The 15427-nt window shown below is 43.5% G+C and overlaps 3 protein-coding genes across 3 annotated transcripts; 2 read left to right on the plus strand and 1 right to left on the minus strand.

Moving 5' to 3' along the window:
• Positions 1-1889: 1889 nt before the first annotated feature.
• il7r (interleukin 7 receptor) lies at positions 1890-6063 on the plus strand (the record flags this gene model as incomplete). The annotated part of the gene is made up of 7 exons (XM_084454708.1): positions 1890-1989; positions 2516-2551; positions 3121-3272; positions 3590-3746; positions 3868-3973; positions 4583-4655; positions 4812-6063. The coding sequence occupies 7 exons, from the start codon at positions 1890-1892 to the stop codon at positions 5208-5210; spliced, it is 1023 nt and encodes a 340-aa protein (XP_084310834.1). The 3' UTR covers positions 5211-6063.
• A 1703-nt stretch (positions 6064-7766) lies between these two features.
• On the minus strand, positions 7767-9072 carry capslb (calcyphosine-like b; the record flags this gene model as incomplete). Its single annotated transcript, XM_084461287.1, has 4 exons — positions 7767-7868; positions 8033-8242; positions 8399-8576; positions 8936-9072. 4 exons carry the CDS (start codon positions 9070-9072, stop codon positions 7767-7769), a joined length of 627 nt encoding a protein of 208 aa, XP_084317413.1.
• A 2107-nt stretch (positions 9073-11179) lies between these two features.
• On the plus strand, positions 11180-12937 carry slc31a2 (solute carrier family 31 member 2; the record flags this gene model as incomplete). Its single annotated transcript, XM_084454718.1, has 3 exons — positions 11180-11246; positions 11463-11691; positions 12566-12937. The coding sequence occupies 3 exons, from the start codon at positions 11180-11182 to the stop codon at positions 12729-12731; spliced, it is 462 nt and encodes a 153-aa protein (XP_084310844.1). The 3' UTR covers positions 12732-12937.
• Between the last annotated feature and the right edge of the window lie 2490 nt (positions 12938-15427).

Raw genomic sequence — 15427 nt, forward strand, 5'->3', positions numbered from 1 at the left:
TGCTTGTTTTTCTCACATCTTTTCCTCTTCGCTAGAAACCTAGCACCTCAACCACAGCTGCCGCCCACATTCACACTCGAGAGCTCACTCAGCAGCATCCACCCACAAGTACCCACACGCACCCCCCCCCCCCAAACAGGCAACCGCACGCACCAACACCAACCCCACCCCTACCCGTAAACAAACACCCGTACCAGCTTCACACCTTCCCAGACAAGCACACACATGCTCCAGCATCAGCCCCCCCCCCCCCCCCCCCCAAAAAAAAAACAAGCACCGACACTGGCTTCAGCCCCTCAAACAAGCACCCACGTGGACCAGCATCACCCCCCCACCCAAACAAGCACCAGCATCTACCCCCCCCCCCCCTATAAAACTGTCCCCACCCCAAAGACCACAAGTCTGACCAGCTGTTGCAAGACTGTCTTGTGTGGTGAGGGAGGAATCAGATTATAAAGCAATGTTGTACCTGTTGACATAACCACAGTCACTACAGCATTGAACCACACCACCCAAAATAGATCAATATGACTTCATCCCAAACATGAGAACCCGATTCCTCCACACAGCTTTCAGCTGAATGTGGTTGATGGAATTCCATTTTTGATGTTTTGAGTCATTCATGCAACATAAATGCTAATGATAAAAGATTCCACTTTGGGATTTCTGTTGCATTAGTGATTCAAAATATACAACATGCATACAAGTAGCAGACAACTGATTCAGATTGATTGTTGTTGGGATTTAATCTTATAAATTTGCAGAATGAATGCATGGGATCCTAAAGCAATGCCCCAAAAAAGTGCTGAGCAAATGATTTATTGACTTTGTAAAGCCATGTAAACCCACGTATAACAAGACAAATGGAAAGTAAAAACAATGTAAAATAACACTGAGAAACAAGTAACAAAAAAACTCCCCATTATTGGTCTGGACATGTAAAAGGAAAGTAGGTCTTTCTTGTGAACTTAAATAGAAAATGAATCTGTAATTCTTAAGAAACAGCTGAAAAAAAAGCATCATTTCCTTTTATTGGTTTGAGCTTTTACACCCACAGTCCACGTGTGTTAACATCTGTGTTAGTTTTCCGTCACATCTCAGGACATAGAGTATATAGGATCATAGGGTTTTTGTACGGATGGTGGGAACCTGTGACAGGTTAACTCTCATTTGAGAATTACACACGTTACTGTTGGCCCCATTGCGTGTATTCTACTTCACTTGAGTAGACAGGAAGTGGTTTTTAGGTTACTGGTTTGTTTTTCTCCTCATGATTGTTGGTTCTCAGAGAGGAAGACTGTTCTTGATCAGATGCGCGTCTGTCCCATGTTGTAGCTCAAGAATGAGATGTGTCTCTGAGTCGGTGGTCTTGAGCTCTGTGTCCATTACATGATGTACAATCACAGTACCCACATTCTCCCTCACTGAACGTGTGTGTGATTACAGAACACTATGAGTGGGCAGAGACGACTGATGCAAATTACTTGAGAAAAACATTGTGTGTCTAAAGCAAATAACTTATGGGAGGCTAACATCTGTTGGGAGTTGTTCATGAGAGGGGTTAATGATATCTCTCATCAAAGGTCAACATGATTCATTAACCATTTTAATCTTTCAAAAACGATGAAACCCAACCCCTTCCTCAGCTCCGCCTCCTCTCTCTCTTGGCCACTCCCCCTTCCTCTTCCTCCTCCCTGTTTGATGATACTCAGAGTTCAGTGCTGAGGCAGCACAGTATTGAGTGCCTTGTGTGTGTGTTTGTGTGTGTGCACGCGCGCTTGTGTGTGTGCACAGGTATATGTCGTCTCCTGGAGTATCAAACAGCTTGTGTGTGTGTGTGTGAGTGTGTGTGTGTGTGTACCAGACAAGTAGGGACCGCTTGATGGGAAATGGCAAACATCTGGTGGATAGCCCTGCTCCTGCTCCCTGCTCCTGCTCATGCCCAGAGCGGTCAGTCGGGTGATGACTTTGAGCCCCTGGACGATGAAGGTGAGCTCCTGTCTCTCATCACCCAAGCCTGTAGTAGTGTGTAGAGACTAATAATAATAATAATAATGATGAATTTTATTTATATAGCACACACAATGCAGGACAAATCTCAAGATGCTTCACAGAGTGCAGTAAAAACATCATAAAACATAAAGGGCAATAACTGGCTAGAATAATTTAACATAATTAAAACTAGGATTAATGACAAATATTACATATGAAAATAAATAAAACTAGTATTTAATGACTAGAGCAAACTATAGTATCCTATCTAGGATCTAGGATTTGATAACATATAGAAGCATTTGTACATGAGGAGCCTAGACTAGTCTCTCATGCCTTTAACACAAGAGATTCAACAGTTCCGTTGAAGTGCTGATGAGGCAGAACTGACAGTTGATCGTTTTTTATTGAAATCAGCCATTACATGAGGACATCCAGAATTATCTCAGTGTTCCCACGTGTGTACAATGTACTGTAACTTCATGTAACTTCAATCGGCTCATTTGTCTCTTTTTCTCCTCAGAAGTTTCCTGCACTTCTCACATCAGCGCCAAGTCTGGTAACAGCCTAACCTGTAACCTGGGTCGTCACGGCGATGATGAGTCAGAGGAAGTGGAAGCCGTATCTCTTTGGTAACGTAGACCCTTCTGTTTATACTGTATTGTTGGAGGTAGACGCCCCTCCTTGACTTCTTACTTTCAGACTGGTCAGACTATTAGGATAAACATATTGTATTTTGTTGTGTTGGACTGCATGATATTGTATTGTATTGCTCTTGGGTCAACACTTGATAAGGAACATGAATGTTCTTGTTACAGCTCAAAATCAATCCAAAACGGCACCTGGGTGTGTTTGAAAGGGGAGGTCTGGAGGAGGAATCGGGTCAAATTTACCCATCTGAATGTTCTGACCACTTACAATCTCACCGCTCAATTAAAAGGAGGCACATATAGCAAGGAAGCCATCAACTTGAGAAAAATAGGTACAAATGTTTTGGTTTATTTCTACAAAATCAACAACGATTATGTTGATTATTTCATGAGGCGCACTATTCTGTTGTGATTTCCTCCCCTCCCGACCCCCCTCTGACTGACCGGTGTGTCTGGGTACGTACCTGATCTGTTTCAGTGAAGCCCACGGCCCCGTGGGTGGTGAACACCAACCAGCTTCATACCTCAGGCAGTGTGGAGATATACATTGGGACTCCGTACGCTGATGACTACTTGGAAAACAATCTACTATTTCAGCTACATGTCTGGAGTAAAAGTGCGACTGTACCGGTATGCCTTTACACAGGCTCATTGCATAATTGTCATTAAGTGTTCAATGGTGGCTTAATGGATTTAATCCATACAGTGTAATCTTATACTCTATAAGCATCATGTTCTCTATGGACGCATCCTTTTTTGCTCTACTGGGCTGGGCTGAGCAAAGCCAAGCTGGACTGAGTCAGGTTATACACAGGTTAGCCATATGTTGCTGGAACTGTCGTGGGAAGTTGAAAATCACCTTGGCCAGTAAACCGGACCCGTCGCTTGGTTTTAGACTGGCTTGTCCGTGTGGAAACGGTAAATGTGTTTCTCTCTGCTGTACACAGGTCCGGGACAGTAACTATCAGCCTTACGTGATTGAGGGGGACTACCTCCAGAGGAACACGGAGTATCGCGTCCGCGTCCGAGCTAAACCGGTGCCTGACTACTTCGATGGCTTCTGGAGTGACTGGAGTCCTACTGTCAGTTTCACTACCTACGAGGGTAAGACCCTGGCGTGCCACAGGAGTTACGCAACACACAGATGTTCCAGGGAAACGTGTCACCAGATATCACTAGTGCTGCCTGAGGTGCTGTCCCTCTCTTTCTCTTTCTCTGCCTCCAGACCGATCGGAGTCGCAGTCGGATGAGCTGTTACTGACGTGCCTCCCTCTGCTGCTCGCTGCTCTGCTGCTTATCACCATCACAGCTGCTTTCTTCTGGAGGAAACGGTACATCCAAACCACCAGCTTCGCTTGTGTCATGTGTGTGTGTGTGTGTGTGTGCGCGCGTGTGTGAGAGAGTGTGTGTGTGTGTGTGTGTCACGGTTATAATAGTTTTGCTTTTTTCATTAGTTTTTATTTTTATATTGTTTTAACTTTTTGTTTTCAATTTCAGTTTAGTTTTAATTAATTCTTAAAGCAGGTTTGCTAGTTTAGTTTAGTTTTTATTTTTGGAAATTTCTTAGTTTTAGTTTTTCACTCCGTGTGAAACAAACCATCTGGCGCACGTCAGGTTACTTCTGCGCAGCAGCACAGCAAAAAAAAAAAAAAAAAAAGATTTCATATCCAGCCAAAATACTAGGCTTATGTATGAAATTAAAAAGACTAAATCTAAGGACATTTTCTCTAGAATTTTAGTTAGTTTTATAAACAAACAATACAGTTTTAGTTAGTTATTGTTTTTTATTTATTTTAAAATTTCACTTAACTAAAATGTTTTTTCACACCTAGTTTTCGTTTTTTTGTTAGTTTTCGTTAACTCTAATAACCTTGGTGTGTGTGTGTGTGTGTGTGTGTGTGTGTGGTGTCTGTATATATGACTGCTGTGTATCCTCACAGAATCCTGTCCCTCGTGTGGCCGAGCATCCCCCAGCCCAAGCACACGCTGGTGCAGCTGTATCATCCCAGGAAGGTGAGTGCTTTTAGGTTCATGTTGATATTGTTTAGGTTCATGTTCATGTCCATCCAGCTGCTCGTGACAGAACCTCTGTGGATCATTTTGACATGGATATCGCTGGCAGGCCGTAGTTCGCCTCCCCCTTGACCGTGTTGTTCCCTGACCCTGCAGGGCAGCCCTATGAGCTTCAACCCTGAGGTGTTCGGTGACCTCTACTTCCACCTAGTGCAGCAGGTGGAGGGACAAGATTCCCCAGGGCCCCCACACACAGACGCCACCACCGAGACCAAGGACCAGGGCCTCAACCAGGGCTTCATAGAGCTTACATCCGACCACAGCACCAGCACCGAGGGGTCGGAGGACACCCTGGAGAGCAGCGAGGCCCTGGAAGACCACCCCTGGACCGGGACCGAGGCCTCATCCGTAGGGCTCCTGGGTCCGGGGAGTGGACCGGACACAACGCAAGCAGAACTTTGCGACGAGGAGACTGATCCTGAGAGTACGGGAGCTAAAGAACCAGTCAAGGATGAGGCCTATGTCACCATGTCCAGTTTCTACCAGGTCAAGTGACCTGTACTCTGCATAAGGCCAACATTACAGCAACACTGAAGTGGGAATTTGTAACTTGCTCTCGAGTCGAACTGAGCCTCTGTGACTCAAGAGACGACCATCCTGCTAAATGTTCAGTGTAGATCTCTTGCATCTGGTTTGGATATTATTCTCATACACGGTAGAATTGCTGGGGACCTTTGCCAAGGGCCAAGACAAGGAGGGACTTAAAAGGCAATGCTGCGTCTCCCTCATGCTCACTAGGTCTGCACTCTTACAGCCTCCATACAGTTGAACCCCTGTGGTGAACCTAGGAGAGGACACTATACACACTGCTGCTGCTTTAACATACAGTACAACAACCAACCCCTGGTCACCGTCCAGTGACAACAATAGCAAGTTAGAATGTACTATTCATTTCACCACTGTGTTTTCTGGTCACATTTTTGATATTATTTTAGCGTAATGTACATGTCATGTTGTTTTCTTACACGTTTATTATTTAGAATTCACGGTGACCATGGTGTGTATGTGATTGTAAATTCTTCATTGATGTTTTGTTCTGTTTAAACTGACAATGGATGTACAGTATACATTACACTTAAATGAATTCTGACTGTAGTTTTAAGCATTACGCAAACTGTAGCTATCATCAGACTTAGCCAAAGATGACTTGAGATGAATTTGATGGTCAGTAATTGAATCAGGCATCATTACACAACTATATGATGAACATCATTAAAGAACTATGTAAATCCTGACTTGGTTGGAAGATACATGATTAGACCTACTGTTACTTTTACTTTGAGCATTTCCATATACAAAAGTATGCATTCTATACTCATCAGTGGAATATACTGTATTGATGAATTTTAAGATTGTTATGTAGGGTTAAAATGTAACCTTATTACTTGATTTTAGTTATAGATTTTCAAAGTTTCATGAATAAATAAACACATTTGAGTTCTTTAACTATTTGCTACTGTAATGTCTGTAATATGGCTGAAAGTGTTATAAGGCTTTGGCTGAAACTTCCAAGCAAAGAGGAAATAAGTGGACCACCAGTGCTTAGGAATGAGGACATTATATTATTGAAAAACCACATTTAAGAGATACAGAACATTCAGTTTCTGGAGAAACTACACTGTAAAATACATCAGCTTATCACAAACAGAGTATTTACAAAACCTTTATAATCAATTCAAATCAATTACCATCAACATGGTTTCTGTAAGGGAAAAGGTATAGATGCACGTAAAAAGGTCTACATTGATTTAAACTTCATAGTTTCCATGCGTTCTTCATCATCAGGATGAAGTAGACATCACGATCAATGGAGGCGCTCACTCCGCAGTAGTAGTTGAGGAACTCCTCTTTGGTGACCTGCGGAGGAGGAGGAAGGAGACAAAGGTGACTAAATCAATCCACGCCATCGCTGGAAGACAGGGCTGGATATTCCACACAACCACACTTACAGACTGTAGGGGTGAAAAATGGCCGATTGCCAAGAAAGACAAAAAATCCAAGCAGCTTGTCCCACTACCATCATCCACCGCTGTTTCTGTCAGTGACCAGACTAAAGGCATCCAAGGAAACATGAAATCAAAATCTATGAAGCAGTTGCAGCTGTTGCTTAGTAGAGGAGTAGAGGGATGAGGAGGGGTAGTATAGTACAGAGGAAGAGAGGGATAGAGGAGGGGTAGTATAGTAGTATAGTACAGAGGAAGAGAGGAAGAGAGGGATAGAGGAGGGGTAGTATAGTACAGAGGGATAGAGGAGGGGTAGTATAGTACAGAGGAAGAGAGGGATAGAGGGATAGAGGAGGGGTAGTATAGTACAGAGGAAGAGAGGGATAGAGGGATAGAGGAGGGTAGTATAGTACAGAGGAAGAGAGGAAGAGAGGGACAGAGGAGGGGTAGTATAGTACAGAGGAAGAGGGATAGAGGAGGGGTAGTATAGTACAGAGGAAGAGAGGGATAGAGGAGGGGTAGTATAGTACAGAGGAAGAGAGGGATAGAGGAGGGGTAGTATAGTACAGAGGAAGAGAGGGAGAGAGGGACAGAGGAGGGGTAGTATAGTACAGAGGAAGAGAGGGAGAGAGGGACAGAGGAGGGGTAGTATAGTACAGAGGAAGAGGGATAGAGGAGGGGTAGTATAGTACAGAGGAAGAGAGGGATAGAGGAGGGGTAGTATAGTACAGAGGAAGAGAGGGATAGAGGAGGGGTAGTATAGTACAGAGGAAGAGAGGGAGAGAGGGACAGAGGAGGGGTAGTATAGTACAGAGGAAGAGAGGTCGGGTGAATGTTAAATGAGATGAAAGAATCACATTAGTGCTTTGCTACAGGACTCCGGCTCCTGGAGGGGGATTAAACCACAGGACAACGCTGACACCTACCGGCTGGCAGAGGAGCACAACCTACAGTACACCAACTACAACCCACGCTATGCTTGGGCTGAAAGAATGTTTCTAGACGACCATACTGTATATCCCATAAAGGTGAAAAGAGATATCTTCTGCTATCCACAACCCTAGGATGAAAGCTCTTTGTTTACCCTGATGACTCAAGAAGACAATAGTTAAAGTTTCCAGGCACTTTTCATCATGACTATAAAGTAGACGTCTGTATCGATGGATGCGCTCACACCTGCATAGTAATTCATAAACTCCTCTTGGGTGACCTAGTGTTTTCAGAAAATAAACAGCATAAGGTAATACAACAGCACAGGTTTGAATGGTTTCACACACATACAAAAATCTTCAGAGCCTAAGATGCATACCGGATAAAAGACAGACGACCAACAAGGAAATCTGATTAGTTAGAAAGTATTTAATTGTGGATTACCTTTCCATCTTTGTCATACGGAGAGTCAAAGCTGTCCAAGAATTTGCGAAACACTTGGTCTTCTGTCCACTCTCCGTTCTGATATTTGGGGTGGTACTTGGCGTTGTAAACCCCCTTCAGGTCCTCCACCGTGATGACCCCGTCACCAGACTTGTCCAGCTTTCTGAAGGCCTGCATGATCACCTCTTTCCTAGCATTGGACATTGGAGGCTGCAATCGGAACCAGCACAGCAGAACAGCAACAACAGACTGTTTACAATCAGGATAATAACATCAATGACTAGAACTCATCCCAATGATGAGAACAGAGAAGGCCTGTTTTTAAAAGAATAATCAGTGAAAAGCTTAATTAACTCAGACGTTTACCCTGAGGGTGATGAGAAATTCATCAAAGTCGATCAGTCCGCTGCCATCCCGGTCGAAGCGCTGGAAGAGAGTCAAGGCCTCGTCTTTCTCAATCAGGACCCCGTAGTCACTCAGGCCCTTCAGGAACTCCTTCATATCCAGAGTACGGCTGTTGTCATCATCCATTATTTTGAATGTTCTGAAAAAACAACATGATGAGGTTTTTATTTTATTTTATTTAACCTTTATTTAACCAGGTAAAGAAGCTTGAGATCAAATAACTCTATTTTGAGTAACATCTGACCAAAATGGCAGCACAGTGGTTATGCTTCTCAAACTATTTGAAAATGTGGCTGCTATTTGGTTGTGTTTTGTATTTGAAATAGTAGAACACTATAGATAGCCTACATACTACACCTAACAGGACATGATATGGAGACAACTAAGTGGCTGTCAGACACGTGATGTAGCTTTTCCAAAAGGCCTCGTTGACTTCCCCAAATGAAAGAGATGAAGGACTTGGATGGATGAAGAGCATCATTCAACAGCTTCACCCACCTTCCCAGACCCTTGATCCCAGAAGAGCCGCGAGCGAGGCACTGGAGCCGCAGCCGCTCCACGGGGTCTGAACACACAGACAGCTGCTTTTTGGCGTTCATCGCCATCTCTCGATCGTGTCGTGACGTTCCTGACATCGCTGAGTACAGACAGTGCATGAAGTTGCATTCGGTGCAATCTCTGAACAACATTCTAGACTGTAATGTCTTGACAATTAGTAACTTTTGTGCATGGGGGTAAAAAAATAACTTTATGTAAAGGTCAAAGGGGCGTGGCGCTGACAGGCAAGCTAGCACTAGCTACATGTAGCATACCAGTTGCTAATCTCCTTGGCATATTCTGAGTTGCACTGTAGTAAGCTATACAGGTCATATACAAAGTGTGTATTATATTGATATAAATACAGACAACCTACCTTAATTTGGATAACAGGTAGGACAAATGTCACAGTTAGCAAGGGGCACAACTTCCTCCTCAAACGTCGGCATCGACCCCTCCCCTAAGCGTTACCGTTTCCATAGAGATGGATGCTCTTGCCCCTGGTGTGTGCTCTATCTGCCCCACCCCCACCTGGAAACAACACTGAACAAACAACTCGAATTAGCTAAGCCATTAATACATAAACCACACGTTTTTAATACACATCTCATTGTTATATTATAATAACTCATTATTATTGCTTTGTTACGGATTTTCTCATGGTGGGTCCAGAACCGTCTCTACATGACGCTGGGTAGGACCATGCATTGTGTGATAATGCCCTCCTGTGGTTCTGTTTTGCCACTTCACGGTTAGACAAGCGCCCCTTGTTGAAATCATATTTTTGTCATGACTGTAGTTGGAATGTAGAGTGTTTGTCCAATACGTCCAGGCAGGATAACATATTTGCCCAAAGTGGGTTTGATGATGAACACGGTGTGATTTTAAAACTACACTGGGTAAAACCGGAGGGGTCCTCCCTCAGCCAATCAAAAAGCGCTAATACAGGAAGATACGATCTACTCCAGCCAATGACGCGATGAGAGGGGCTGTTCCTCCTCTGAAACATTTTGCCCCAAGTTTAGCCCCAGTCGAGCCAAGAACTGGGACAGGAACGTATGTGTTGCTGCTAACCTTCGTATTTTATTTGAATCCTTCTGTTTAAAGTGTATGTTTAGACGAAGGTAGCTCGGCTAAAGGAAGATCCATCTGAAGTTCTCGTCCATTATGGATAATCAACGCTGCTGAAGATATTGTTTTATTTCTCATTGTCTGCGACAGCAAGTTGATTATCATGTCTGTAAGTCATGTTTTTGCTTAACGTTACTGTAAATTAGCCTAACGGGTTCAACCAGAGCAGAAGCTGTGTTTATATGGGTTTGTTCTAAGATACCTCTGTAATTATGTAGCACTGCGTTTAGGTCAACATGATATGATCATAGATCATTAGAGCTGAGGGTGCGTTTCACCAGGCAATGGACAGCTAACTAGACAGACTAAACAGTTGGCAATGTTTTCAACAAGAGAATCATGTGATTTTCTAGGTACAGCCCCAGGCTGATCACGCAGACATTGTTAAAACAATAGCACACAAAAAACAAGCACGTTAGACTAGCAGAGCAAGTTCACGTGCTGATCTAATTCAATTGTCATTCTGAGCTCCAAGAATTTTGCCAGTTCTGTCTCTCATTCATTCATTCATTGGTTGTCCTCCTACTAACTTGTTGGTCAGTTTTAGGTAGCTAGCTATAGCCTTGGAGCATTGGACATGAACGTTTTTCTTATATTTTCAATGATCCTATTGATTGCTTCTGAAATGACTTAAATGGAGTGTGTACTCTTCACATCACGGTGGTGGTGGAGGAGTTAGTCTGGCTGAGACTGGACAAAAACAACGCAGCACATTCCTCTTGTCAGATCACTCAGTAATCAAGGAATTCCTCTTGTAGCTCGTGTCCGTAGACTGGGTCGGGAGAGGGCTGGCTATAGTGTACACAGCTGCAGGTGCTCCCATACCTCACATGATGAGTGACCTTGGCGGTATCTGAACAGTGATAGTCATAAGAACGCAGTCTTAGGCCATTTGTTAATTCTCTAAAATAGCACAGATCTAATGACTGGATTGGTGCCACTTATGCAGAGAAGCACATGTTTGAACCCGTCAGTGCAGGTAAAGCTCTGATAAATCAGAGACATCAGTGAGAGGAGGAGTAAAGGTGCGTGTTCAAAGAGGCCCTGATGTATCCTTGTCTCTGTTTCCTCCAGATGACGTTCGAGGCGTCCAGCAGTGTGATGCTGCTGTTTGATTTCTGGGATGTGCGTGGACCTGCAGGTAGGACCAACATCTCCAAGAGAGCCCACATGGATAGGAATCCGCCGATGTATCATTTTTAAAAATGGCTTCTTGGCTACTCAGCAGGAGAAAAATCTGTAAGGCTGATTGATCCCAGTCAGAGCTGCAGTGGCCGCTGTTTACGACTGAACGTTTCATTACGGCCAGACGTGACGCCATGTGTGGTCGCTGACCGTGTTGGTTGTGTTTGTGCAGGGATGGTGCTGTCTGTGGTGGTGGTTCTTCTGCTGACCGTGTTCTACGAGCTGCTGAAGGTATTAAGGGCGTGGTTAAGGAACGGCTCCAGACCCACGCCACGGCCGTTCCCCTCCGCCTCCTCCTCCCCCTCCACCTCGCCCTGCCATGACAGTAACGCTGCCCTGGCCAGCATCTTCTCCTCCTCACTGACCCTCACAGAGCCCAACACTCCCACCACCTTGAACAGGTACAGTAGGAGTCCCAATCACCACTGCAGAACACTTCTACCCTTAATGGGTTGAGTTTAGGGATGAAACGGTTACCGGTTTCACGGTAAACCACAGTGAAAATTCCTGACGATTAGTATTACTGTTTCAAAATAAATTATTAACCCTGGTTATCTTGAATAACCAGGGTAAATAGGTTACCATAGACGCACAGTCCGACGTCATTCCCAGTTTCCACTTCAGAGGAAATGATAAGCTTACGCACCCACATCCAAAAATGCCAAATACCTCACTGCAGCCCTACCATATTACATAGCAAAGGACATGATGCCCTTTCAGCCGTTGAGAGGCCTGGCTTTCCCTATGTTATTTGAGTTTTTTTTTTTAAATAAAAGTTGTTGAAAGGATTCCAGACTGTCAATCAGTACTTATTGAACATTTTCAGCATGTTCTTAAAAAAAATACCGCTAACGGCGGGAATTTTGGTCACTATAATCGTGGTATGAAATGTTCATACCGTCACATCCCTAGTTGAGCTATACTGTTAAAATGACTATACAGTAGTTGAGTGTGCTCCAGAGGATGATGAGGAAAGAGATCTTATCTGGGCTAGGACCGTAGTTCAGGTTAGAACAGCCGTGTGAATAGGGTCATGTGTCAAGGGGCCATTCAATTGGGTCAGAGTTCTCAGTACCCAACACAGATCTCTACTCTAATGTATAGAGTGACTGGTTCCACCTGTTTGGTTATTATGTTGAAGTTCACACAGTCATACCTACAAACAAACAAGCTCACGTCACCTCTTTCACAAGCCTGTAATTGTGTGGGTTTTCATGATCATGACCATGTCTCCTCCTCCTCCTCCTCCTCCTCCTCCTCCTCCTCCCCTCCCAGATGGCTTCACCACGGTCTCCAGACGGTTCTCCACGTACTGCAGGTCACTCTGGGATACATGCTGATGCTGTGCGTCATGTCCTACAACGTGTGGATCTTCCTCGGGGTCATCGCCGGCTCCGTTCTAGGATACTTCCTGGCGTTCCCTCTCCTGGGTCAAGTCTGAGGGACAGAGGACAGACAACAATGCCTCTGTTTTGAAGCAAAGAAGGGTGTAGATTACTTAGATGCCTGTTGGCTGAAGTAGGTTATTAGACCTCAGACCTACATGTGTTTGTGACCTCAGACCTACATTTCCTTCAACGCACTCAGATTCTCAATAGACTTCTTGTGAGCAGTGTTAGTGAGTGCATGTAAAATGGAGAGTGTGTACAGTAAGTACAGTATATGTGGTAGACGGAACTATTCACATACTTCCTGAGTTAGTGTGAGAGGTTTTATGCAAGTTCTTGACTTTGTGTTACAGGAAGTGTGGTGACCGCTGCCTCGAGGTCATGGTTTTTATCACCACTAATCTATTATCATGAAAACTGTCAATGTCAAGATGACATTGTAGTGTGTTTATAACATTGATGTGTCGTTACCAATGTGCAGAAACCAGGGCTTAAAACGAAATTATTTTTCAATCGGTTCGCTCCGAGCAGAACCAGCATATTTGACGTTTCCGTTCTCGTGTTCCGCCACCAACATAGCGTTCCTGAACCGGTTAAGAACGAAAAATAACGTTCCGTTCACCGTTCCGGGGGTGTTCGCCTATTAAGACTCAGGCCTACAGTATTTCTTGTACAAATATTTTCTTGTACTGTTGCTGCAAGCTATTTTATTCTGCGCCTGTAGGCCTATTGTTTGTTTTTATTTCGTTTTGTAATGTTTTATGTTATTTATAAATAATTAGTCACCTCATTCATTCATCTGCACAATCCCTATTGTTTATGCTGCGTTCCTTTTGTATGGAGCTCCGGATTTGGCGCCTATACGCGTAATACGTAGCCTATCGTCTGACATCCGCGGTCTTTAATATTATAGTAATTTAACTTATGCTATTCAATGATCAGGGTTGCACGGAACATTGTCACTAAAGTGTGCTCATATTAATTAATGTAGCCTAATCATTTGGTTTGTGAAAGTCAAGACGTGACAGAAATCTGTGCAACAATAGGCTATGACTAGATTCCAAGAGGCGCGCTCGCTTTCACAGCCTAATTGCCGAGTTGAACTCTGAAGGAGGCAGACCATTAAATTCGCAAAACATAGGTTTATGCATCCTAGTATAGATACTAGTATACATCCAAGCAACTGTACTCCGTGTTTTAAATAGCCAAACCATACTTGGAGCGAGATGCGCAACGAGTGAAAATTGGCTTCCGCTGAATGTTGGTTATAAAGATAGAGAAACTTTATTGCAGACACGCAGGTCCATATAAAACATATTTGCACAGTAGGCAGGTCCATATAAACATTATATTTGCACAGTAGGCAGGTCCATATAAAACATTATATTTGCACAGTAGGCAGGTCCATATAAAACATTATATTTGCACAGTAGGCAGGTCCATATAAAACATTATATTTGCACAGTAGGCTATTATTTCTTTCACTTTATTATTTGCATCATTCTTTGTGGACCAATGTTGGAATAAATTTGCCCTCTCTGACATCCGCGGTCTTTATGTGAAATATAGTTTTAGCCTACTGAAACATTACAGGCTATAGGCTAGCCTACTCTTCTACTGAAACATTACAGGCTATAGGCTAGCCTACTCTTCTACTGAAACATTACAGGCTATAGGCTAGCCTACTCTTCTACTGAAACATTACAGGCTATAGGCTAGCCTACTCTTCTTCAATTAAACAAAATAAATCACATTGAAATCTTTGCTAAGTAATAAGCTGTAAGGACAGGCTGAACTACTGTTTTGCACTGGCAAACAAAGGAGAGTGTGTGACAGCCCTGCGCAACGCGTGCAAATTGGCTGCCGCTGAGTGGTTGGGAAACATCAAGAATAGTCATGCATCTTAGCTTGCAGAGTTTGAGAAACATCCTCAATTTTTCTAAATAGCACTTGTTGTAGAAACTTGGGAATCCTGTTTTTAGACTAGTCATGTAATCGGTTACAAAACCACCGTCTAGTCGTCAGTGAAAATAGTCGCTGCGCACATCCCTAGTCTGAACTAGGCTATGGTGTGTTGTTGTAATATCTAAATCTCTTCATTTCGCTAAGCAAGCATTAAAGATCCTGACTGTGAAATAACAGATTTAGGCCTAGGCTACATTACAAAAACAGGACAAGATGTAGACTACAAATTTAATTAATTTAATTTAGCCTATTCGGCCATAAAAGGCTCAGCTTTCTTATTTTTTACAATTATTTTTAAGTTATATAGGCCTACTACAAAGAACGAAAAAATAACGTTATTACCGGTTTTAAAGATTTCAAATTAACGTTTCTGTTCTGGAACAATTAAAGACCATTTCGTTTTCGTTCCTGTTTCTGTTCCTCGTAAAATACCGTTCGTTTTCGGTTTTCGTTTCCGTTCCTTGAACCGGTTCGGAGCCTTGGCAGAAACACATTCTGAATCTGGTGGGACTTCAGTTAGCCATGTTTGAGACTGAAGTATTTGTTTTGGTGTAAAACAAAGAGCCGTTTCAGTCAGAAGTCTAGTCAGAAGGCGAAACATTTTGAGGAACCGCCACAATGACATAAGAGGCATCATGTGACAGGGTGCTGTCAACTCCTCACATCAGCTGTGTTGGGAAAGAGACTGTTTCTCTCAGATGTACAGTAGCCTCGTCAGAGGAAACGCGTGTTCATGATTTACAGGATGGAGGGCGATGGAAGAGAAGCCTGACCTTAGTGCCTT

Source organism: Borostomias antarcticus (genome assembly GCF_949987555.1).
Source record: "Borostomias antarcticus genome assembly, chromosome: 2".
NCBI classification, from domain to species: Eukaryota; Metazoa; Chordata; class Actinopteri; order Stomiiformes; family Stomiidae; genus Borostomias; species Borostomias antarcticus.